This window comes from Haliotis asinina, chromosome 15, assembly GCF_037392515.1.
Source record: "Haliotis asinina isolate JCU_RB_2024 chromosome 15, JCU_Hal_asi_v2, whole genome shotgun sequence".
In the NCBI taxonomy this organism is placed as follows: domain Eukaryota; kingdom Metazoa; phylum Mollusca; class Gastropoda; order Lepetellida; family Haliotidae; genus Haliotis; species Haliotis asinina.
Window position 1 is genome coordinate 13,044,260 of NC_090294.1, and position 25,876 is coordinate 13,070,135.

General features: G+C 37.8%; 1 protein-coding gene across 4 annotated transcripts; it reads left to right on the top strand.

Annotated features, from left to right (window-relative positions):
- LOC137265555 (leucine-rich repeat-containing protein 27-like) lies at positions 1–25,237 on the top strand. Of its 4 annotated transcripts, XM_067800975.1 has the most exons (15): positions 13–402; positions 5,813–6,005; positions 6,552–6,698; positions 6,977–7,223; positions 8,085–8,177; positions 9,122–9,277; positions 10,150–10,238; positions 11,240–11,322; positions 13,631–13,707; positions 14,219–14,345; positions 15,884–15,944; positions 20,786–20,833; positions 21,782–21,808; positions 23,544–23,607; positions 24,451–25,237. In XM_067800975.1, exons 1-14 carry the CDS (start codon positions 133–135, stop codon positions 23,594–23,596), a joined length of 1,671 nt encoding a protein of 556 aa, XP_067657076.1. In that variant the 5' UTR covers positions 13–132; the 3' UTR covers positions 23,597–23,607; positions 24,451–25,237. The 4 variants fall into 4 exon arrangements, with proteins under 4 accessions (XP_067657075.1, XP_067657073.1, XP_067657074.1 ...); XM_067800974.1 differs by lacking the exons at positions 8,085–8,177; positions 20,786–20,833; positions 21,782–21,808; positions 23,544–23,607 and having other exon boundaries at positions 1–402; XM_067800972.1 differs by lacking the exons at positions 8,085–8,177; positions 20,786–20,833; positions 21,782–21,808; positions 23,544–23,607; positions 24,451–25,237 and adding an exon at positions 19,581–19,762 and having other exon boundaries at positions 9–402.
- Positions 25,238–25,876: the final 639 nt, after the last annotated feature.

The following is a 25,876-nucleotide window of genomic DNA, read 5'->3' on the forward strand; positions in this document are numbered from 1 at the left end:
GTCGCCATAGTTACAGCACAGCTTTTCCGCCATTTTGGACGAGGTGCAATGTGTGAGATGCCTTTGAGAGGGAATCGGACATCATGCATCAACTGAGAATATGGACAGTTACAGCATAATTTTATAGCTGTCATGACTAATTTGCAGAAGAGCGCCGAATCAGACCAAATGTCTGAATCGGGTGCTGAATCACCGTGTAGTGAACTTCAACAACTTGACATAGATCTGGAGTCGAGGGATGATTCTCCGAGTGTTCGAGCACTTGCCAAAACGCGACAACAAGAGGAGGAAGTGCTACAGATTATAAGACAAGTAGAAGCTCTCGGTGCTAACACTTTAGATCTGAGCAACAAGGGACTTTTGCATCTACCTGAGGAAGTATTAGAACTGAAAGGCCTGGAGGTAGATCTATAATAATCATTAACTGAACCAATCAGATAACATGTCAACCCAAAATGACATTCGGACAAAACGGATTTCTTTATCAAGTGGCACTTGATCTAAATGTTTACAAATTTTAACTTGTGGAAAGCTGTAGTGTAATTTAGGAGATACAAACCCTATTGAAACTTAAACGAGTGGGATTTATTTCCAGGATTATGGATTTATTTGTTTCCAAATTATTAACAAAGAAATTTGTAAAGATTATTCTGAACACAATATCGAACCGCCATGACGACCATGTGTACTAGTGTTGTATTTAACATGCAAGTTTTGATCAGAACCTCTCAAGACACCTCAGTATAGATGAATAAAAGATTAATGATACTACCTGAGCATGTTAGCAATCGTCACCACAACACTTACTTAGGCTATCAGTAAGTATTCTTTCAACAAGAAGGAGTAGTTAAAGTGTTTGCTCACCACGCCAAAGACTCAATTTCAATTCACCACATGGGTACTATCTGTAAAGCCCATTACTGTTGTCCATCGGTGTGATAATTGATGTTGCAGACGTATTGATTTATTTTTATGAAAGTGGTGGAAAATCATACTCACTCGCTCAAGATTTGTCAAAAAATGTTTCCATATAACAATTCCACTAACATGTTCAAGCAGAGGCCTAGCTTAGCTGCATTTGCATGTAAAATGTGCGTAGAACATTGTACAATTACACATTGGAAATGATTGTTTCGTATCAATTATGCATTTGAAATATTAGATAAGCAAACTGTTAAAAACTTTGCGTACAGAGTATGTTTATAAAAATAGCTTGCATAATGAAAAAAATTGCTATCCAGGCTATCCAGCTGTACTGTTAGTTTGGACTAGCGTTGTACTGTCAGTACAGGATGAGTGATTTTTTCATAAAATTATTTCCATTACATCAGATTTAATGACACAAGACAGTACTTACCTGCTAAGTAAATTAACTTACTGACATATACTTAGGTGAGTAAAATAACTGAAATACCCTCATATTTGGAAGCAGTGGCTTACAGAAAATTAAATACCCACAATACATTCATAACACGAACTCCTAGAAAATACAGGGTGTACAGTACCTCATGAGCTAAATCTTATTGGGATCTCTGTTCAAGTTTAATATAGATGGATAATTGACTACATTGTATATATCCCATGTAAGGCTGTCCATATTTGCTTCTGTGTTTCTCATCTCCCGACCTACCCAAATTTTCCTTCTTACAGAATCAAAACAAAGTTTATTTTTTTATGAAATGTCTAAATACTTTTAGCCCAGTCAAGCAAAAAATGTATCTTAAAAGTCAACTTTAAATATATATTTATATATGTAATATTTTGAAAAGTCTCTCAAGCATCTAAATGGATGATCTTTTTGAATCCACAGTTCGTATTGCACTTGGAAATTAAACAAACTGTGGAACTGCAACAAATGTGCTACCAGTTGATGACAGTCGGTGACCTGTGGCCAAAAAAAACCTTCAACAAGTGATAAATCTCTCAAAAATTAAGCAAAGAGGCAGTTTTGAAGATCTGACTGTGTTTTTGTATTCTAATCCAAATATGACTAGTTTGTAGCATAACTTATTTGATTTTGAGTCAAGTGTAGTTTCATTATGTTTAATGATATGTTATGAACTGTCTAAAACTGAGAAGAAAGGATTCTCACAGTAACAAAAGTGTCTGTTTATAGTCTGGCTACTGTGGTAGGGTCATTTTCTGTTACCAAGAAGATGGGAAATGTTTTGGGGGCGGGGTATCTTATTTTATTTTTTTTATTTTTTCACCTGCCTGCCCCTCATCACCACCTGTTTGGAGATTAGAAACAGAGAAAAAAAAGCTGTGGATGACCAAAATTGGTTTCAGTAGTTTAAAACTAAGCACTTAAAGTGAAGTATTGCAGTCCTCTTTACAAGTTCCAGTTTTCACTGAAATAACAATCACCCTAATAAAGCCATAATATTCGTTATCATTGACGATAACTAGAATTTCATTAAGTGGTAAATTTGAACTTTTAACTGGCCTATGGCTATAGTGTCATTGGCTGTCATTTTCAGTAGTGTTTTGAATAATCATATTTCTTATTAGCTGGGCATACTAAAACAAATAGAATTTTACTGGAGTTTGGATTAATGGCTAAGTTATCGACTACATTTATTAAACATCACAACAGTAAGCTATGTTTATACCACACAGGCTTATTATGATTTGGTTAGTTTGTTGTTTAAGACTGCATTCAGCAATATACCAGCTATAGTATATGGCAGCTGTCTGTAATTTTGTGTAAATAGTCTGGTGAAGACCAGACAATATAATGATCAACAACATGAACAATTCAGAACATTGATCTACACCGTTAAGATATGATGACAAGTGTAAACCAATGATCTTTCATACAGATGTAAGGAAGTGTTTTACTGTCCATTTACCGTTATTTTAGCCAAAACACATGCAATGAACTATGGTGCTAACAAATTAGAATTAGTAGTCCCTTTGAGTTTGTAATGAGTTTCCAGTATGTTTAAAATGTACATCTGTCTTCCACTTTGACAAATATGGTCATTGTCATTCATTGTTTGTGTGTGAATGATCAATACTTAGTGTTATAATTCCTCCTTGTCCAGGAAACATACATATGCAAAGTGATTTATCGTCATTGTCAGTGCAACTGATCAGACCAACTTGGACTAAATTCCTGTCATTGGCACCCTGTATCTCTATTAATAACAATCAGTGTGACAGTTTTGTCAATACTTGCAATATAGAGTGTATCCATGATTAGGGTTGTCCCTTGCTAGGATTGTTCGAGGCATAGTGGAGACGTACATTGTCCTGCCTTGTCCTGGAATTGTTGTCTGTTACTGTTTTCCTGACTGCGACAGTGACAGGAAGCAGGCTTCAAGAATACGAATGTCTTCCTTAATCAACTTGTGTGTCTTATTTGTAATACCCTATAATAATCTTGGAACATGGCATCAGTTGTGTTTTTAAAATGTTCCAGCCTCAATTACAGGCATTGATTTTCTGTTTGATAAAACAGGGACATCTTTTTTTCTGGAGTAGTGGCTCAGGATTTCATTTTTGGTATCAGTTAACTGCAAATGTTCTACTTAACAAAAATTTATAACTTTACTGGCGTGTTGAAACCAACTGTCAAATCACATGTTTACTGTAAGTTATATAGCCTTGAGGGACAGATAAGTATTTGCTTTTTTATCAATCGCAATTTAGGATCTGCTTACCTATTTTTTCACATTTGTGAAAGGTAATTATATAGATGTTTATGTTTTGTTCATCCTGACTTTGTTCCAGTATTTCAAAAACATTGTAAAAAAGTATTGAAATGAAAAAACTCCCATGAAAGTCCCAGTGTAGAATAGGCCTTCAGCAACCCATGCTTGCCATAAAAGGGGACTATGCTTGTCGTAAGAGGCCACTAACGGGATCGGGTGACCAGACTCGCTGACTTCGTTAACACGTCATCGGTTCCCAACTGCGCAGATTGATGCTTATGTTGTTGATCACTATATTGTTTGGTCCAGACTCGATTATTTACAGACAGTCGCCTTAATGCTGGAATATTGCTGATTGCGGCGTAGAACTAAACTCACTCACTCCTTTTTAAGAACTGTAACATAACAGGCACAAAAGAGTACAATCTTTGTCTGTGATCAGGTGTTGTTTTTTCCCATTTTTTTATGCCGTTTTTAACTGGCGGTAAAAGTAGTCATGTATTTTATGTTTTCACTGTCCTGACCATAGTGTTTAATGGCTTATTGAAAGTAATATTGTTTTGCAGTTTTGTTCTTGTCAGCTTACCCATGTTAATCAACTGAAAATGCAGTGGGTTTATGACATGCCTTGTCTGCCCATCGTCTGATTTTCTTCATCTAGCATAAAACCTCACAACCACTCCGCCAATATAGCTCTGCGTTAAACTGCTTGTTTTTACTGATACTATCGTCACAGTTTTTTAATTGGTTCAAGCATAAATTTTATGTTTTTTCACCAAATCAGCCTCATTGGAAAACCTATCTGTAGACAAACTGAAGTCTGGAAATTGGTTTGACCTTTGGATTTATCATTGCATTTGCTAAACATTTTATAATCCATGCAAACTGAGCTATCTAGCAGCCCCTTGAAACAGGAATACTTTCAGGTTTTTCTGAAACTCACCTTACAAATATTACTGACATTAGATATTTTCTTTCATGGACTTATGCACTTGGGAATTCTTTCCCATTGTGTCATGAAAAGATCAGGACAGAAAATTACCACATAAATGCTTAATGGTTATTTTTGTTCAAAACTCTGACCACACTTATTATAAGCTGGCTATATAGTTTCACAAGGATATTGCCAGTTTAACTAAGAAAACATTGGTAAAAAAAACAAGTAACGGGTCAAGGTCACATTCATGTTTCCATAAAACCTGTTTATATCTCAGTCATTTTCTGTGACATGGGTGGTGCTACAGGCATGGAACGTTAAATATGCCTGTTCCTTCAGAAATAGTACAATATGAAATGTCAGGCCACCTTTGCAGAAGTATTGTGCAATAAAGTTGTGTCATACTTTCTTTTGAAGTGCCAGTGTGACTGCCTATAAGGTCAAAGTTCAAGGTCACAGGATAGAAAATAAGCTTTTCCCCTGATATTGAAAGTCAGACTATATGCTGTTTTTAAAACATGGTTATATCATTGTACTTTAAGGATCATGGTTACATACACAGACACAGAACTGTATGTTCACATGATATCAACAGATCCTAACCCTTGAAATTTAGTGGTAGATGTGTCAAATGTCATGGTCATCTTTGGGTTTTGTGTCAAAAGGTTGCATCGTTCATCACCATTTGATATTTGTTTAATGTTAACTGTAATTTTTTGTTTGCATCTGAGACTTAGAATATTCATGGATCTTCAGATCACCATGATCACAGTAGTCTTAGCCAGTGGGAGGTACACTAAAATACAAATTCCATCCATGCATATTTTTTTGTAAAATTATGAAGTGTAGTCTGGAAAGGAATTTACCATTATGAAGCAACTGCCCATAGACTTGAACAAGCTGCTTGAACAATCTTGACCTCCTTTTAACCCTTTCATTGACTGGCGAAAATTCGCCCCAAATGAGACCTGTTTCTTATGTAACCTTAAATGTAATCTGTAGCAGCAGCAAGCATCTGAAGTTGTGAATAGTCTTAACAAATACTGCACGATTTCATTTTCCATAATACTGCCTGTGTTTGCTACTGAAAATGATCACATGATTTGAACTGAAGGAGTTCAGAAGGATCTTTGCTGTGACCTAGGTGATGGTCAAAAGAGAGTTTATGTTATCACATAACTAGATGGTGACTGGATATGACCCAACCCTTCCATTGCAGTACCTGTACCTAGAAGGTAACGAATTAGCCTATCTCCCTGAAGACTTCTTCAGTTGCCTGACAAACCTGAAATGGCTGGACCTCAGACGGAACTATCTCTCTCGCCTTCCGTCATCCAGTATTGGCAAACATCAGCACCTGCGCAACCTGTTACTGGAGGGCAACAATCTCCGCACATTGCCCTTAGAGCTAGGTGAGATGCATACACAGATCTTTAAAGTCATTGCCACAGCTTGTAAGAATTGAAATACACAGACAGTTGTTTTGTCGTGACTTGATCTTCTGATGATATCTCACAAATGTGGCATAAAGTTTACATGTTTTTCCTGAGTACATCTGTCAACCAAGTTGTTTTACCAAAAGAAAGTTCATGCAGTTCTGATATGAGCAGCATGCAGAGAGGGAAATAATTCTTTAACATCTCATTAATTTCTTTTGCTTTTTATTTTTTGACAAGGCAGACATTTTTATTTGATCACTTTAATATCTTGTCAATTTTCTATTTTTATTTTTTGCTAAACCAGTATTTCATCCAGCTACATCTGGAAACTGAGCAAACATTTGTGTCTTGTCTGTACCAAACAATTATTTATCTGTTTGCTTAAGGTTCATTTTAACAGTGATGATGAACTATAGCTTGTATTTGTGGTGTGTAATGCATACTAGAATAGGTAATTTGCTTAACCATTTGATCTCTTTTTTGAAATATGCTTAGTGAATATTATTCTGTTTCAACTAGGTTTTGTGAGTACTTTGAATGGCCTCAACATTACAAACAACCCACTGGAGTTCCCTCCCCTTGAGGTCCTTGAAAAGGGGACAGTTGAAGTGCTGAGGTTCTTGACTGAAATGTTAGAGGCCAAGTCTGCAAAGTTTACAAATGGAGGTTTGTAGAAAGTTAACTTGTTAATGGTGTGACATCCATAATACATGGAGGATCCTAATCTTTGAAGATTTGATGTTCAGAGATATCAGGATAATATCAACTGGAAAAGTCTGAAATTGAAAACAGTACAATTGATTGCTGGGAATGAGCAAAGTTTTGAAGATACCAGGAAAAAACTGGCAAAAGATATGCATGTTGATATAAACTGTATTGGTGTAAGATAAAGGATTTTAAATTACTCACGAATGAACATCTAATGATCTCTGCTGACTCCCCAGATTCAATACTCTTGAGCAAAGAGGACAGTTCCAGTGATGATGAGTGGGACGGGTCACTTGGAGAGATTGCACGCATGCGACAGCGTGCACGCTCAAAACACCATCACAAATCAGCAGGGTCCAACCCCGACATAGGCGGCCTGGTCCCTCACTCAGCAGAGCTGCACAGACCAGTCAGTTACACAGAGATGAAACAACAGCATTTAGAGAAGTTGAAGAAAGTCGGAGCTTCAGGCAAGTTGGAAAGGTAGGTTGACACAGATGAACAGACGTGTGAAGATCCTGGTTACAATTGGTCTCTGAAGCCATGCTTGTCTTAAAAGATGACATGCACATGATTGATTCATGCTCACTCACTCACTCACTTTCTCTCTCTCTCTCTCTCACATGAAAGTATACATGAATTTGCTTGTATGTCCTGCATCCTGTCTTACCAATGATAATTGTTATTACTTGCATGATCCTGTTTTAAGGATAGTAATACGATCACTTCTTTCTGTCACATTCTTGATCTGGTCTAAAACAAATAATGCGGTTCTGATTTCCTGACAGCACATCTTTTTGAGGGTTTATGCTGTGAGAAACAATAGGGATGCATGAGAATATCCAACCAATGCGCAAATTTTACAAATATCAGAAAAATTCTTGTACCTCGCAATTTTTGTGAAAGGTTTTGTGGATGGTGTTCTTAGTAATATATATCATAGCTATCTGTAAATATATCAGTTCTATCATGGTGAGCACCATGTTGATATCACTGCAATAGTCAAGACAGTAAGCCTTGTGGTTAAAGCATCCTACTCGTCATGCTGAAAACACGGGTTCGTTTTCACACATATGTACATTGTGTTGAGCTCACTTCATGTTACTGGAATATTGCTCAAAACAATTTAAAACCATACCCACTCAATCACTGTTCTGACAGGCATATGTTGCTGAGGAACATTTATTCTTGACTCTTCATGGGTTGTTTTGTGAATAAGTATAACCTGAACCACATTATTTTCAATATGCCTAATGACTTTTAACCACTGCTATCCTTTCACATCTGATGATTATTGTTTGAGCTCTGTGCTTGTTTCTGCTAACTCTCTCATCAACTGGTCAGTGCTGCAATAAGGAATCACCTTCACCGCAAGAGGAGCTCCAAGAGCTTACTGGTGTCACCAAAGAGGATTCAAGGTCATGCACAGGGGGACAGGTGGGAATTAGTGGGTGGAGAGATGTGGGTGAAATGGCTTGTGTATGGGGTAGGGGTGGTGCTAGAGGTTCCTAGGTGTAGGGGGTTGGAGGACAGGGTTGTAGTGTTGTAAAACCAGTCTGTTAGTTTAGGAATCAGTCAGATTAAACTTTGCTTCTGTCTGTGCATCTCAGTTGATAACAGTCCATACTCAAGTCTGTCAAGTAGGCTCAACTGTTTTCAACAGATTGCATTCTTGATGAGTTTTGGGTGAATATATGGGAAAGGAGATATTCATGAGTTTTAGGACAAATGAAGGTGTATTGAGTTGACACAAAACTGGTGGGTTGAACTTACTAATGAGGTTTGAACATCTGGTCAGCTAAGCAGCAGCTTAGTATCATCAGCTCATCAACCTAATTATGAATTGAGTAGGGAAGGAGCTACCAAAAAGTATGATATTACTGTAATGGAATCATTGAACTTAGTTCAAATCTTGTTCATTTTTGGAAATGTCTTCAGTGCCTATATTCTCAAAGCTCTCTTAGCGCTAAGTCAGTTGTAAGTTAATGTTAATGCATGGCCCTTATGACTATGTTAGCACTCAGAGAGCTTCAAAGTTGAGTTAGTCTGTACCTTAGTAACATCTATGAAATCTGTTACTGTGACTCTGCAGCTGCCTGAATCAAGTGAAGTTTCTATTTGTTCAACTTTATAAACTTTTCTCATCACTAAGATCTGCTTTATCTGCTGCCATTATTGCTTGATTTGTGAAAAATTTTACCCAAAGTACATCATACATTCAAACTATTTATGCCCACAAGTAAATATGATCACATACTTATTGCAGATGAATGACATTGTAGCCATGAAAATTAGTTTTATTCAGTCATTTCCTGGTCTGTGCTCATGGCAACAGTTGGTCAGATGTATTGACCATAAGATTGTACCTTTACCTTGTTCAGGAGAAAGTCTGGTTCAAGCGTGATGTCATGGAAGGTGAACCAGTACCCTGAACCACCTGTTCCAGAGTACGTAGATCTGCGCATGGCTGAAGAGAGGAAGGCTGCTAAGATACGTGAACTCAAAGAAAAACAGGACGCCATCCTACAAAGGAGAAAGTGAGTAGATCGTCTCATCAGAAGACCAATTTTTGAAGATGATTGCCTCAGCTATGAGAGAGTGGGTGGTGTTAAAGACCCAGCTTGCTAGATTGTCTCACAGTCCAGGACTCGATTTAATGCTTTTTTACTTGCACAGGTGCAACCCAATGTTACAAAATGCAACCTAGTCTGAGTCATTTTTAAAGAAAGTATACTTCATAATTAAACCTGTAAATAATTAAATCTACATATTGCAACAGAAGCAGTGCAAACTGGTGCAACTAGGTTTTTATCATAGGTTGCACTTGGTGCAAGTAGATTAACATCTCTTGAATAGAGCCCTGCAGTCCATTACCACTTTATTTCCCCTACGCAGCCCTTTCTGCAATGCTAAAACCTTACATGAAGCAAGTCAAGATACCTCAGTTCAGGAATCTCCGATCTCACAGGGTCTCCTTTTCAGTTTAAAAGGAATTAATTGTTTTCCATGAAATATATTTGTATTCAGAGACTAAGTGTAAGTCTATCAGCTTGAGGCACCCCTCATTTACATTTCATAGCTACCAAGATGCATGTTTGTTTGAATTTTACTCTAATTATTCTTCCTTTGCAGTCGTACTATGTGTTTTTCTCTGTAAATATGATAAAGATCCATGATCCAGATCACAGTTGGTTTATTTCTAAGTACCTTGTTATCACTATAATTATGTTCAATGTAACTCATTCTCCATGCTGTCCATCAAATCCTTATGTTCACTTTGTTAAAACTGTGTTTTGCTGTCGCATGTCTTCTTTCATTACACACTGTCTGCCATTATCAAATGGCTGAATATTCCATTTAGTAGCTGACTGAGTTTTCTGTGAAAATGATAATGTGTGTTAAATTTCAGAGATGAACAGATGTTGAAAGACTGGAGAGAAGAAACAAAGAAGCTAAAACAAAAAAAATACTTTGAGAGTCTGCAAAAAGGAACCAAAGGTAAGTACAATATATCTACATGCGTTAAAATGAAACTGGACTTCTGTTCCAGCTGTTTAAAGAAAATTATTTTGTGGAATCCTTTTTTTTTTCAAACATAGTCACCTCATGTGAAGTTTATTTTTTACAGTCTTTGATACAGTATCTATTTCATTTGACATTTCATCCAGACAAGGGGACTGTCTGTTCTCAAATGTCAGTTAAATGAAAATTATTTATCCACAAAGTATTTCATATATCCTTCTACATCTATGTTTGACATATTTATGTCAACCAATGATTGTACCCTATTTAAGAATCTTGCAATGTGTATTTGCCATGCAGTGTCACTCACTTGAATGGCAATATTTGATTGAATAGTAAGAGCTGTCTGTGACAACAGAATAAAAAATTAACTTGAATCCTCAGATGTAGTGTTCCTGGTAACATCTTGCTGGTCAGTGTATATTGGAGAACTAATACACTGCTTACCAACTTCCACTCCACAATATGCTTTGGAAAGTATTTTGACAGACTTTGGAAACCTGAAAACAGAATTCTGCGTTGTTGGATAGATTACTGAAATTGGATAGTATATCCAATCCAAAGTCTGTTTTCTTTCAAATTTCTCACATTGAAGCTAGAAATTCACATTTTACTTGTACACCTAGGACTCAGATTAGTGTTGGGTCTCACATGACAATGAAGAGTCTGCTTTTATTTTTCAAAAGTTCTGCATACACCTCCACTTTCCGCAGCTTCTTACAAATAGCAGTAGAAATATTGATGCTAATTCATTAAGCTGTAAGATCAAACAATGAGTCAGTTGCAATATTTAATGGTCCTAAAACGTAACAGAAAGATTACAGTTAATGGCTGTCCCATTCTTAATTGTCATCATGGATATGTATGAAAGTTTAAGTTTCAAAACCATATTGCTGTATTAATGTGTGAAATTAGGGAGACATGTCAGTAGACAGCAATGACATTTTGTTATGGAGACAATCATTTTGTATTGACAGATTTTATGGACCCTGCAACACAGGCTCCTTATGGCTTTGACAAGGAGCAACTCAAGATGATGTCCAACGAGGAGAGAATCAAGGTAAGAGATGAGGTCCACTGGCCAGAAGAGTGAGTTTGGTTTTACGCTGGTTTTAGCAATATAATCCACCAATATCATGGTGGTTGACACCAGAAATGTGCTTCACATATTGTATTCACAATGCGTAACTAATTGGGTCTTCGATGTGATGAGCGACCGTTTTAACCAATAGGCTACCCCACTGCCCCCTGGCTAGAAAGCACAAGATTTGTCAATAAATTATGAAATATTGAGGGAATAAAGGGACTGTTTTTTGCAGTTACTTCCAGTGTGTGTCTTCCTGAGAACTGCTGGATTTTTAGACAAAGACCATTCAAATGAACTTAGTCTGAAAAACGTGTCAGATTATCAATTTCAGTCTGAACATTATTTTAAAGTGGGCATGTTTTTCAGTTATTTGCTCTCATACTATTTAGTTTCCAATTTGCATGCAGTGCTAACAGAACAGTTTGGCTCTAGTTTGGGCCCATTCGTGAGATCCTGAATATTTCAAGAAAACAATGGTTTTGGGTTAATAGGTGATGTGCAAATTATTAGTTTATAACCTAGCACAATACATCCACTACGTTCCAAAATATATGTATAGATGGTGATTTTTTTGCGTAGCACATTCAGAACAGCGTGATTTTTCCCAGAACTTTCGTCCAAATCAATATGTTTTCGTTTTGTGAGAACCGTATCCATTACTGTAATATGATTGCCTGTTTTGGGTTACATGCACGATTTCGACCAATCATGACTCTTATAACAATAATTTTCCGATTATGTAAAACAGAGGAAATGCTAAGGGGTTATTATCAGTGTATGAAACTCCTTAAAAAGGCCAGGAAGCCCACAGGCCTGATAACTAAAAATGTTGCCAACCCTGTTAACATGTAACCAGCCCTGTATTAAAAATAGGAAATTGAGATATGGTGTTAGAATAAAGTAATTATTGAATTTCTTGTAGTGAGGTAAACATAAACATGTGCAAAAGCAAATTTAATAAAATTATAGCTTGGTGGTCACTGTTGATTCGTTTAGTGTCACTGCCATCTGATTCAGAAAAGCAGAAAAAAACGACATTATTCATTGGCTGAAAGCATTCTCTAGACCAGTCACATTTAGTGTTACATAAATGGGTAGGTTGATCTGTGGAAGTTACAGTTTAAAACTGATCATGAACTGTATTGACATCATCTAGCTACCACAATCGTAAACTATTTTCAAAATGTGCCCCGTAGTCAATGACATGGTCCAATACATACCCTTGGAAAATGTATTGACCCACAGGGCCGGCTATAAAATAAAGTTGTAAGCCCGCCATGAAACTAGTAAGCAACGGACCACTGGGCAGACACTATTTCATACGCTGTTATTATGACATGTTACAAATAGAAAAAATTGCCACGTATTTTTATTCCTTCATGGTTTATCGGGACATTATGAATAGCATTCGGAATCATTCAGGTACGAACCTTTTCGAGTTATAAAGTTCTAAAGGTATGTGCGAATGTCCATTTTCACAATTTGGTAAGCTGTGTTCTGATTGGTCAATCGCAAAGGTTACGTGATTCGACCTCCCATAAGGTTTTGTGAGACTCTGTAGTGGAGTGTAACGAAAAGTACTAAGGATAAGTTTACTTAGACTGATATATGCAACAACTTTAAAGCATATATACGTATGGACTATGTTTATGAAAACGGCTTGCATGATGAAAAAGACACTGATATTTATCAAGCTATACTGTTAGTACAGTACTAGTGTTGTACTGTCAAAAACTTACAATTTCATGTAATTTTGTTATGAAATCATCTCCATTATGTTTTGTGATTGTATTTAGGTCTGACATAAGGCAGTACATACCTGCTTAGTAAACTTACACAGTGACATATACTTAAGTATGATCACTGAAATACCCACATATTTGAAAGCAGTGGGTAACAGAATATGAAATACCCACTCAACATTTCATAATACCCTCTCCAAAAATAAAGTAGGTACAGTAGAGATATGAACTAAATCTTATCTGAGGCTCTGCAAAGAATCATAAATGTTTCTCTTTCAAATAGGCCTGTGAAGATTTGAGATAGAATAGGTCTTCAGTAACCCATGTTTGCCAGAAAAGGCAAGTTTCTGATTTGGTTGACACGTCTTTGATTCCCAGTTGTGCTGATCGATGCTCATGCTGTTGATCACTGGATTGTCAGGTCCAGACTCGATTATTTTCAGACACAAATTCCTTTACTCTGTACACCAATCTGTATATAAACACATATACCATGATACTTTATGATATATTGAAAACATTTCTGTTGTGTTTTCCAGCAGGATGTGAAGACAGCTCATGAACGTATCCGACGTGCAATATCCCCTGCCACCAGGCAAAGGGTGGAGGAGGAGAAGTAAGTTTATCATGGTTATTCGAGCAATACGCATACTCACACCTACATACACACAACAATTTAACCATTGCCTACTTCCTGCCATCTTTGTTTACCTTATCAGCTTGCGACCAGTTAAAGCTTATGACAACTTGTTGGCAATCCCATGTTATAGCTCGTAAGTGATATTATCTCATTTTTCTTTTGCCCAATTGTGTAGCAGAGAGAATTTTTTTCGGAAATGATGACCAGAAGATCGCCAGAATCACCTTGCTCAGTTACTGCTTTTGACATGCAGGTGGCACTTTGTGTAAGCAAGAATGTGTATGTTATATTTGGGATTACACATTTTCAGTATAGTACAAATGGAATTAGACCCATAAAGTTCTAGAATTAGCATCTTACTGGGAAAGTGTGATTGGAGATATGTTACTTTCTAAGAAGTATTGGGTATTTAGGGAATCCTTACCCTGGAAATATTGTTTGCTAAGGGCAGGGTTAAACACAGCTGGCATTTTTTGTGTCCCTTCAGAGCGGCAAGGATACGTGAGCTGGAGAAACGAATCAAGGATCACACATCCAACATGGTGGACCGGAGGAAACGACCCAAGGGTACCCCTCAGGAAGAGATGGAGGCAGCAAAGAGGGAATTAGCTGTGGTCAGTAGACAGGGGAAGGGGTGTGGTCAGCACAGAGAGCGATGGGTGTGGTTAGCATATAGAGAATTGTGTGATATGCACATAGCAAGTTGTGTGATATGCACATAGAGAGTTGTGTGATCTGCACATTGAGAGTTGTGTGATCTGCACATAGAGAGTTGTGTGATCTGCACACAAAGGCCAGCGTGAGGTAAATACACAGACAAGGACATGATCAGCACAAGTAAAAGGGCTGCTCAGTATATGGGAGAGGAGTTTGATCAGCACCAGGAGAGAGGTGAGGTGAGCTCACAGAGGGGTAAGTTCAGCACAGAAAGGAATGTGGTCCACACATTAAAGGGCAAGGTTGGCACACAGAGGGTTGAGGTCAGCACAGAAAGGGATATGGCCCACATAGAAATGGTGAGGTCAGCACACAGAGGGGTGAGTTCAGCATAGAAAGGGATGTTGTCCAAACCGGGGTGAGGTCAGCACAGAAAGACAAGTGGTCCACACACAGGAATATGGTCCACACAGAGAGGTGAGGTCAGCAAACAGAGGGGTGAGCTCAGCACAGAAAGGGATGTGGTCCACACAGAGGGGTGAGATCAGTACAGAGGATGAGGTCAACCCACAGAGGGATGACTTCACCACAGAAAGGGACATGGTCCACACAGAAAGGATCAGTTCACCATAGAAAGGGGCATTGTCCACACAGAAAGGGTGAGGTGAGCACACAGAGGGGAGAGTTCACCACAGAAAGGAATGTGGTCTGCATAAAAAGGGTTGAGGTGAGCACACAGAAGGGTGATTTCACCATGGGACGGGATGAGGTCCATGAAGAAAGGGGAGAGCTCACCACAGAAAGTGGGTCAGCACATACAGAAAGGGGTGAATTCAACATAGAATGGGATATAGTCCACACAGAGAGGTGAGGTCAGCACAGAAACACATGCGGTCCACACACAGGGATGAGTTCACCACGGAAGGGCTGTGGTCCACAAAGAAAGTGATGAGGTCAGCACATACAGAAAGGGGTGAGTTCACCACAGAAAGGGGTGAGATCAGCACACAGAGATTTGAGTTCAGCACATTGACAGTTTAAGTCGGCACACAGCATAGGGTTTGGTCAGCACAAAGAGAGGTATACAGCAGATTAACACAAAGTTTTTATTACATGTACGTTTATGTCTGCGTTGCAAGTACAAAACATATTTCTTGTACTGTTTGACATTCATGTGTTAGAATACTTTAACCTCTATTCTTAACACACCGGTACTTCAGTCTGTTATATCCAAAACTAACAAATAAGGTCAAGGAAAAGGAAACTTGTTTAGCCAAACTGAAAGCATCTTGGACATTTTTTAGTTCCATGAATTTAAAACAAACTCAAGGCTAAAGTGTCAGTGTGTATGTGAAGAACTTGATATGTATGATATTATTGATTCATGTTTACGGATGCATATGTAATACAAGCACTAAATGCATGATTCATTAACCAAGAATGTCTTGTTTGTTTTACCTGCATGTACATATATGCTGCATGTTTTGTGGACCAGGTAAAGGCCCTACAGAAAGATTTGATGAACCGGTACCAGGAGCTGAAGCTGTGGACATCAGGTGGCTACTCAATGTCACTCACTAACCCGCTCACTCATGCCTTGTCTCTGTCCTCACACATGCTGGCAGTAGACTCAGCCCATCTGCAACCTACTTTCAGTCTCTGTTGTGGTATCACACAGTAGTAATTGGTTTAGGGAAAGATTGGAACAAGGCGTCAATTTGCAAAGTTGCCTCCCTTGGACATTTCAGGATGCAGTAGATTGAATTTCCAGATTTTCTTTAAATATTATTGTAAGTTTTTAGCACTGTGCTTGTGGGTTTCATTTGAGCGACAATGGTGTAGCCTAGATGTTAAGGTGTTTGCTCATTACTTCAAGGGCCTGGGTTTGATTCCCCACGTGGGTCCATTTCTGATGTCCTCCATTATGATGTTACTGGAATGTTGCTAAAAACGGCTTAGAACTAAACCCGCTCACTCAGCAAAGTGATGACTGTCTTATGCGTCATTCCTCCTACATGAAGCTCACAACATGATAAAATGGAAAATAGTATTCAGATATGTATGTTAGTATTCACAGTTCTAAATTGCTACACCAACAAATTAGGACAGTATGTTGCAGATGAGTTGGCGTTCTCCAGCTGTGAGAGGAACATTGTCTTCAGTGTTCGTGCATGTGGCATCAGCAGATGTTCCGCAGTAATGGTCATGCAGTGTGCAGCATTGTCTTTTGTGTATAGTACAGACAGCATTGAAATACTGAGCAAACTAATGACACAGACACAGAGTTTCTGAACTATATGCTCTTAAAGAAGGAATGTTGATTGTCATACCACTACCTTTGATCTAAAGTCACAAAGTGTGTTTTTGGTTGTTTCTGAAGATCAGAGTTGAGGAATAAATTGTTTCCTTTGAGACAGAGAAATGATGGGATAAAAATGATGACTCTGGTTTCAGTGTCTTACAAATTTATGTCATCGTTTGCCAGTAAGAACCGTGTATATGTTTTTGAGCTTCTTGTAGAATTTGACTGACTTGTGGTGGTCATGTCATTAGCTGTGGTAGTCTAGCTGTCTGTGCCCAAGCCTTTTGAGTCTACTTGAGAAACATGTCGTTTCATAGATTGTATTTTCACTAGATTTCGTCTTACATAAACTGTTGCAGTGAAACCTGAAGTATTTACAAGCCCTTTTCTTTAGTGAAACATTGCAATTACAAATGACAAGGTTAAATTGTGCCCTCCAACGTTATTCTCAATGTCTGTGAAGCAAACTTCGACCATTGGGATGGTGCTGATTCCACTTGAGGTTTTAATGGATGGCTAATATAGAGGGCGTCATGTCCAGCAATGTGCTGTCAGTATTGTGGTGCAAGTGCAGTGGCCTTCAGTACAGAATTGAGTTGTTAAGTGTCAACCCCTGTGAAATGTGATTTACAGACTTTTGTTATATATCTACAACACCATTTCACCACAGCACACCCTGCAGCTGAACACTCTCAATATCTCAATACACTCTTTGACCTCACAACACACACCTTGCACTCTACACCAAATCACAACTTACTGCTGCAAACTTGTTACACCCTGTGACCCACCATTACCGAACTCCACGCTCCCCACAGCGCATGACACTGTGCTTTCCACATCACAGTCTCGGATCCTCTCCACACTGCTCTACTCACTACACTACACTACACTACACTACACTACACTACACTACACTACACTACACTACACTACACTACACTACACTACACTACACTACACTACACTACACTACACTACACTACACTACACTACACTACACTACACTACACTACACTACACTCTGTTTCTCTCCTCTCCACACCACTGAACTCTGCTCCACCTACTTCACACCTCTCCATCTATTCCACACCTCTCCATTCCACCCACTTTACCTCCACTCCCCCCGACTCCATTCCATTCCTCTGGTAATTGCCAACAAAACACTTTACAGTCAGGAATACTATTTGAAAAAAATAGAAACAATATATTAGGAATCTTCATCGAAAGGTCATCATTTATGTATATTTCAGTTGGTAAATCACAAAGATTATGTGTTTTTTCAGTGGATGATATATTGTTTATGACAGTTAGTTACACAGTTTACGTTTATAGTTCACAATGTGCAAATTATAAATAGCTGTAGAGTTGCATACTTATAGGCACTCTTATTTTGTGCTTCAGTCAAAGGTGTGTATATGTGTGAGCAACAGTATTGTCTCGTAAGTTTTAATATTGCCACATGTCTCTCAGTAATGTCATGTCAATCGCCGTAACACCCTCAGTGTTATCATGAATCCTGGTATTTTCATGTTGTCTCATCATTGTCACATGACTGTTGTCAATCTCAGTACTGCCACACAATTTTCTCTTTGTTGTTGTGTGGGTTGAATGATGCCACAAGTAATTCACATTACTTTCACTGCCTGCCACGTGACTCAAAAGTTTTGCCACATGCACTGCACCTGCAATATCATGTCAAGTTCTTGTGAGATCATCACTTTCTCACTGCCTTTATGCTATTTTAGCGTAGTTGAAAAGATAAACCTTGATACTGAAGCTTGCAATTTCAGCAGTATTCTCACACTATTTCCAGTGATTGCATGAATTTCAATTGGCTTTTGTTAGAGATGAAAATCACAATAAAATATTAAATTGCTATCATAAACATTTTGTAAAGTTTGAAGAAATAGCTCTGTTCAATCAAGAACAATGATATTTCGGAAATTCACAGTGAATATTTGGCCTATCATTTTGGTATAATGTTGAAGCTAGTCTGCCTGTAGATGTCAGTGTTTTTTTCATGTCAGCATACAGCATTGCTTTGTGCTGTGTGCTTCCTTTGCAGGGATTCTGTTTTATGTTTATAGGTTAAGTAGCTGCAACCATGATTTGTTCAGCCTTCTAGACATATAGCTAGTTCGCAATCTAGCCAACATGCTTTTATTTATTTGTGTACGTATTTGCCAACCCTAACATAATGAAAGCTTCGTAATTCATAAGTTCTGGGTTATTTTTATGACCAGCTTGTCTAATGCTGCACATATTTCAGGATATATAAAGAACCATTTTCATATATTCATGAATGGTTTCTTCACCTCGTCAGTCATGCAGGTATAAAGTGTACTCTGTTCAGAAACAGCAAATACATCCTAAAGTGAACTACCAGAAGAAACATGTTTTGAGCAACTAGCAAAACCTTAAAATATCATTCATAAAAGTCAAGGCTTATTTGTTATTACCACATGATAACAAGGTAAAATATGGAGGGTCCTTTGATCCAAACACAAGCCATCTTCAAGAGCCCCATGACCTGACCAAATTTCGAATGCTATAGTTTGAAGCCTCTCAGGTTATTAAATTTTAGATAATATTCTTATGTTCTGGCTTAGTTCAGAACTGGTCCACAGCAGCCCATGGTTATCATAGCAACTGAATCAGGGGCTTAGGCTTGTTGACATGTTTGCTGTTATCGTAGCCCTAAATGTATACATGAATGATTTGATATCAATCAGAGGACTGTCTGGTCCAGGGTCAAATATTTATAGACCAACACGTATAATATAGCTGGAATATTGCTGACCATAGTGCTAGAAGAACTAAAAGACAAACCAAGTTTTGGGTCATAGAAATAGCTTTGTATAATATATGCCATGTTGTTATATGTCAGCTGATGCTGTGAGTCATGATAAAGGTGAGTGTTCCTTGTTGGGATTGGTGGATGGAGGTCTTACACACATAATTTTATATTGGATTTTTATAATGTAACTCTAATATATTAAAGGGAATAGACTTGCCACTATAGATGGTATAAATACAATTAAATATTATGTTATGTAGACCACTAACATTTCATGGGGACATACTTGCAAGGTGGCGGTATGTCATGTTTATTTTTTATTGTAGTTGCGATAAGCATTGTTAGGTTTTTGCTTTTTAATGACATTTTATTAAATTAGAAGAAGTTTGTTTTGATAGACTCAGATAGGATGTCACTTGCTTACAAGCCTTTCTCTTATCATTTGGGTCTAGTTCTTTTGGAGCAGATTTCTGCAGTATTTGCATAGAATATATGCAGCTTGTGAACTGTTCATATGGACATCAGTTTTAGAATTACACAATTATCAAGGGAATTATATGTAGTGATGACATGTTTTGAAGATTTAGACTAATGTTTGTGTAAGAAGACTTCAGTAATCCTTTTACAAAACAACTATGGTCTAATGAACATACAAAAGACTGACTGGTCAAAAGAACAAGAAAATAAATTAATCAGTTATCTCATGTCTTTTAACCTAAAAGAAGGATATTTGCAGCTTTTCCCAGTTCTCAAGATTCTAATATCCCTGTGATGTCCTTGAGAAATGAACGCCATGTGTATTTTCATTAGGAAACCTGCAGTTTCTCTAGCTTGAGACATCACGGTTTTGTGTTATATACCGTTCATTTTCATATCCTTCACAGAATATGTTGGAAGGGAGTTTGTTAGAGATGTTCAGTGGAGAGTTCTGATGTGTTTCAAATTTGACAATTCTTTATTGAAAGGGGCAAAAACTCCTACATAAGCCCAGGATATATTCCACATCTAGCCACAAAGATGTGTAGCCCAATGGACCGATAGTCAGACTGGTTCTGTAGTGTGTCATCATACACAGACAGCCTGGATCATTGCTTGCAATATCCGTCACATGACTGTCTAATCCAGACATGACGATTTACAGGCTGCTGTCATAAAGATGGAATGGGTTTTATTTTTACTGTTTTGTTAAACGAAATACAAAATGATCAACGCCCTACCTACTTCCTGGATGGGTGTGTCCACAACTCTTAACATTTCTGTAAGCATGTGTTATAAGTAATTATTTTCTTTTGGAGATGATAACCATCTGCGGATACGTATAACCCTCCCACCTATCCAGCAGGGTAAGATGTAGTGTCGTGTCCAAGTGTCGAGACCGGTGGTGGGATGTGTGGTTTACCCAGTGTCAAATACCCCAACTAGGCATGTACCCATAACACGATTGGAAGCTTGGAGACCAACTGTGCCAATGTAGTTTTATTAACTTCATAAACTTACTGTTTGTTGTGATTACTGATATTGACAGTGTGGAGACTTTACATCCCCCATACCTAAGATGTGATGGTTTAGTATGAAATTATAGCCCATATTTATTTTGCAATGTTTGGATAGTGATGAAAATTGCATAATCAAGTCCATTCTTCTGAAGTGGGTGGAAACAAAGAATGGGTTCAGGAGAATTCACAACTGTTGCATCTGTCTGTCAAATTTTCTTGATCCCATAAGCTTCATCCCATTACATATATATATTGTCTTTGATATAATTACTTAATCATCTTGGACATAAAACATCCTTAACTGTTTTAGGAGAGCCCATTTAAGACAGACTTTTGTTCAGATTCTCACAACTCTGTGACATGTTGTTTCAAGTCCATTCTTCTGAAGTGGGTAGAAACAAAGAATGGGAAAATACCCATGGCGTTTCTTGGGCTCTCCTAGAACAGTTAAGGACCCTGATTGTTTTATGTCCAAGATCAAGTAATTATATCAAAGACATAATTATATAGTCAGTATTTATGTCTTTGATTATAGTAATACACGGTATGCCCAAATTAGATGATACTTAACTTTTTTGGAGTAGCATGTCAGCTAGTTAGGAATAATATGTTGGTTTGCTGTGAATAGTCAATAATAAGTACCAGTGCTGTCAGTGTTTAGAGGTAGAATGTTGTGTACAGGCTGTTCTCTAAGGTAAGTGATAATTTTGTGAAAACAAGTTGTTTTGCCTCTAGGGATGTGATGTTAGTGTTTTGTGATTTATATATTTTAAACTTATTCTTTCTCATTTTCAGAGTTAGCAAAACTCAGAACTCCAAGTGGTAATTTTTTGTTACGAATGCCCTTTTCATTTCTTTCCAAGTCTTGTTATGCATAGACTAGCGACAGACCCTCAACCCAGGTGTAAATTTGGAATTCCTGCTTAAACTTCATCAGTAGGATTAATATATAGACTTCATCCCACTGAGTAGTTCTGAAGTATTACAGATCCATAGTATACTTACATGTATTCATGCTCTACAAATATTTAAACATTTATTCTTCTAAGAAGCGTCAGTCAACTTTCACAGAATTAAGCACATCCCGGTATGAATGTTTGCGTCAGTTGTTTTCCCATAACATAGTTACCAGTAACTGTTGTCATGGAGATACTGTTTGTAGCTGCTGATTATAGTGTTTGTTAGATGAATGTTAGATTTCCCTTTTACCTGTATGTTACCTTACCTGAACCAAAGGTTCGTGTGAGTTTATGTCTCGGCAGTTCCTTCTATCATCCTCCTGTATTCCATATGTACTCTGAAACCTCGAATCAAAGAACCCTGATGACCTGGATTGGAACTGGTCTTTAGCAACCCATGCTTGTGATTCAGGGAAACTAAAGGGATTAGGTGGTCAGACTCACTGTATCCCATTTGTGTAGATAAACAACCAAGCAAAGCCAAATCCATCCAAAGATAACCAAAGGTAATAAGCAATATTGGCAAGATGCCTCATTGAGGATTCCGGGTTACAGTTAGTCCCCAGAAACCATGCTGGCCATGAAAACAACCAGAGGATGTGGTGGTCAGTGTGAATGGCCTGGGTGTGATATGCTCCAGTAATATGGATCGATGTTCAAAATATCATTCACTCGGTTTTCTGATCCTGACCTGATTCTTTACAGAATGGTGTCATACAAACGAGTACAACTGAATTTTAAGAAAAAAACAAAACAGGAAAATCTGCTTTGTTGAAAATATCAATTACCATAATACATACATTCCCTATATTTTCCGAAAAGCAAATCTGTAGGTATTTTTTCTCCTTGTTTAACAGTTTCGAATAATTCTCTTTACTTATATGTGTAGTCCCGGGGTAGAATAGGCCTTCAGCAACCCATGCTTGCCATAAAAGGCGACTATGCTTGTCGTAAGAGGCGACTAATGGGATCGGGTGGTCAGGCTTGCTGACTTGGTTGACACATGTCATCGGTTCCCAATTGCGCAGATCGATGCTCATGTTGTTGATCTCTGGATTGTCTGGTCCTGACTGGATTATTTACAGACCGCCGCCATATAGCTGTGATATTGCTAAGTGCAGCGTAAAACTAAACTCACTCACTCACTCTATGTCTAGATGAGCTACAGGTCCGCATGACATGGCTGTTAGCGGTGGTCATAGTGACATATCTCCATAGAATAATCCCGGCGAGTAGAATTCTAAATGCTGTCTATTTTATAGTGTCTGTCTACTGCAGCAAACAACCCGAAGTTACTGTCGCTGCCCATTCTCCTATCCTGCTTGCATGACCCATGGGAAGCCATCTTTTTTAACATTTTAACTAAGGCTTTTGGTGAAAAAGTGCTTGTTTAAACTTTCAAGAACTAAGCATTAGATACATTTTTTGTTGGAGATTTCAAAAGATAGTGTTTTGAAGGAGTTCTAAAGATTTGTCTCAGTGTAAAATATACATAATGATCTTCACTGTGTATTAAATGATATTAATATAATTTACATACTCTATTATGGTGGCATAAAAGTTTGTGTGTATGTCTATGTACTGAGTTTGTTATACAGGCCAATCCCGGGGAGTTGCCTCTATTTTGAGGGGCGATGCTTTTGATTTCTAAAGACTATTATCGTAAGTCCCACTTAAGTCATATATAAGTTTTCTAGATAAACAGAGTGTGAATCAGATTGAATGAGTGTATGTCATAATTCATACTTAATACTCATTCCTTTATCTCAGCAGTACAGTATGGTTGTTGGGCCTATTTACCTTTCAGGTACAAAATATTGGATATCTCAGTGTTCAAAGGAAATGATATTTAATAACTGAATGAGACTATGATAGATAAAAAGTTGTTTTCAGGTCATCAGGTGCTTACATTTCTTTTATTTCAGATTCTTTCTTCCCTGCCTGAATCAGTTCTGTTTGTGACACTATATGTTGTACTGCATCTTCAATATCTCCAGGGCTTATGTTCTCATGAATCTCCACTATAACCTGGATGCATCTACAGCTCAGCCCGATGAATTTATGACCTCCCTTGGTTGGCTTTACACCCAGTCAGATGTCTATGCTGGGAAGCCAAGTGTAACTATCACAACTCACATTCGCTTTTTAAATTATCTAACCGATTAAACTTGGCAACACAACCCATGCAGAGGTTGTCTGAATGAGGTAGAAGGTTCTTGCATATTTATTTTTTAAAGTTTCGGACCTATCAATTTGTATGATTTCCCCCAAATCTGAGTTGCACTGCGAACAAACCTTCACACCTGCAACCACAATGTTGACATAGGCAAGCTTGGCTGCAACAGTGGCTACTGTGAGAATGAGGAGCCAGCAAAGGGATACAATAAAATTATCAGGGTAAAGTGGAGACTTACTGGAACGTATACCCTGGAGACATCAAGAATGGTACCCTATGCATTTCACTTCAAGTTCAGGTGTATAATATTTTCTTCCTTCCTTCTCCAGGCTGATGAACTGCATCAGGAGCTTCTTGCACGCCGAGAAGAGCTGGAGTATCGATTCCGGGCCTTCACAGCTGACATCGCCTCTGGCTTCTCCAACAACACTAGGATAAAACACTGACTGTTCCTTCTTGTCATTGTCATATACAGGGACCAATATGTGCTTTCATATATTGTCATCTGTCATGAGTTGGGTCCCATTGATGACTGACAAGCATTTGAACTCATCGCCAGTAACGTGTATTTTTTATGTATATATTTTACCCTAATTATAATTAAATTATTTTTAGTGACGACTTAGCAGAGCTTGCTATCATCAGTTTTTGCCTAACTATCATTTATTTCTTTTAAATTTGTTATACATGTGCAGCTGAAATTAAAGTATGGTTTCTCCCTTAGTTCATACAAATAATACTCCATATACAAGGAAAGTTTGAAGACTCAGATTGGTAACTAAGGTGTTAAAATAACAAACTTTTATGGAGATTTGTTTGTTTCAATAATTTAAGCTTCTTACGTTTTGTAGTATTGTTTAGAACAGACAGTTGCATCCACTGCCATAAGTTTCAATATGATGTGATTGTTTCCCAGTACATTATTATGCAAGAAATAAAATTTGAACCACCTGTGCCTTCATCAAGAACCAAAATCATGAAGTCACTTTGTTAAAGATTTGATTTTCTAGTTTCTAGTCAACTGTACATAAGATCTTGTTATGAAAACCTTTATACTGTTCTTTATTGCAAGTATTCTGTAAAGTTTGAATAAAGTGTCTTACTCGCAAAAACAAATGACTGTCCAATTTGTTTTGTGGAGCATGTCTGTCAAGAGGTCTTTGATACATGTTTACAAAATCTGATTCACAATCCTGTGACAGCATTTAGTACAGAGAGCAGGGACAAAAATACTTTCAAACTTTCCCACTAGACCAGTGGACAATAATTAGTGGTCCTGTCTGTAGAACATTTACTTGACTATCGATGCAACATTCACTGGCCACCAGTGGTCCTGATTAATGTTTATAACCCTTGGACCACAGGACCAGCATAAATTTCTCTGGCGAGTGTTTGATAGTATAATTGTGATAGTGATGATGAGAATAGAAATGGGCTTCACACACAGGGAAAGAAACCTGGGTGGATCATACAAAAAGGAAATAGACTGCACCAGGAATGGCACAGGATCCTAGTGTTGAAAATATGCCTTTAGAATATTCATGGAAGGGGTTGATACTTCTGACTGATCCAAGGATGACAGTATTTTGTGTCATCACATTGGTAGTGTGGTTGGTAGTCTGATACTTTTCAGTTTTGTTAAAATGAATGTAATTACTCTTACCAGTTTGTCAGGTTTTTAACCTGAAACAAGACAAATTGTGTCCATGGACACAGATGCCCCTTGTGCTGTAGGAAGTGTTTAATTGTCAATAA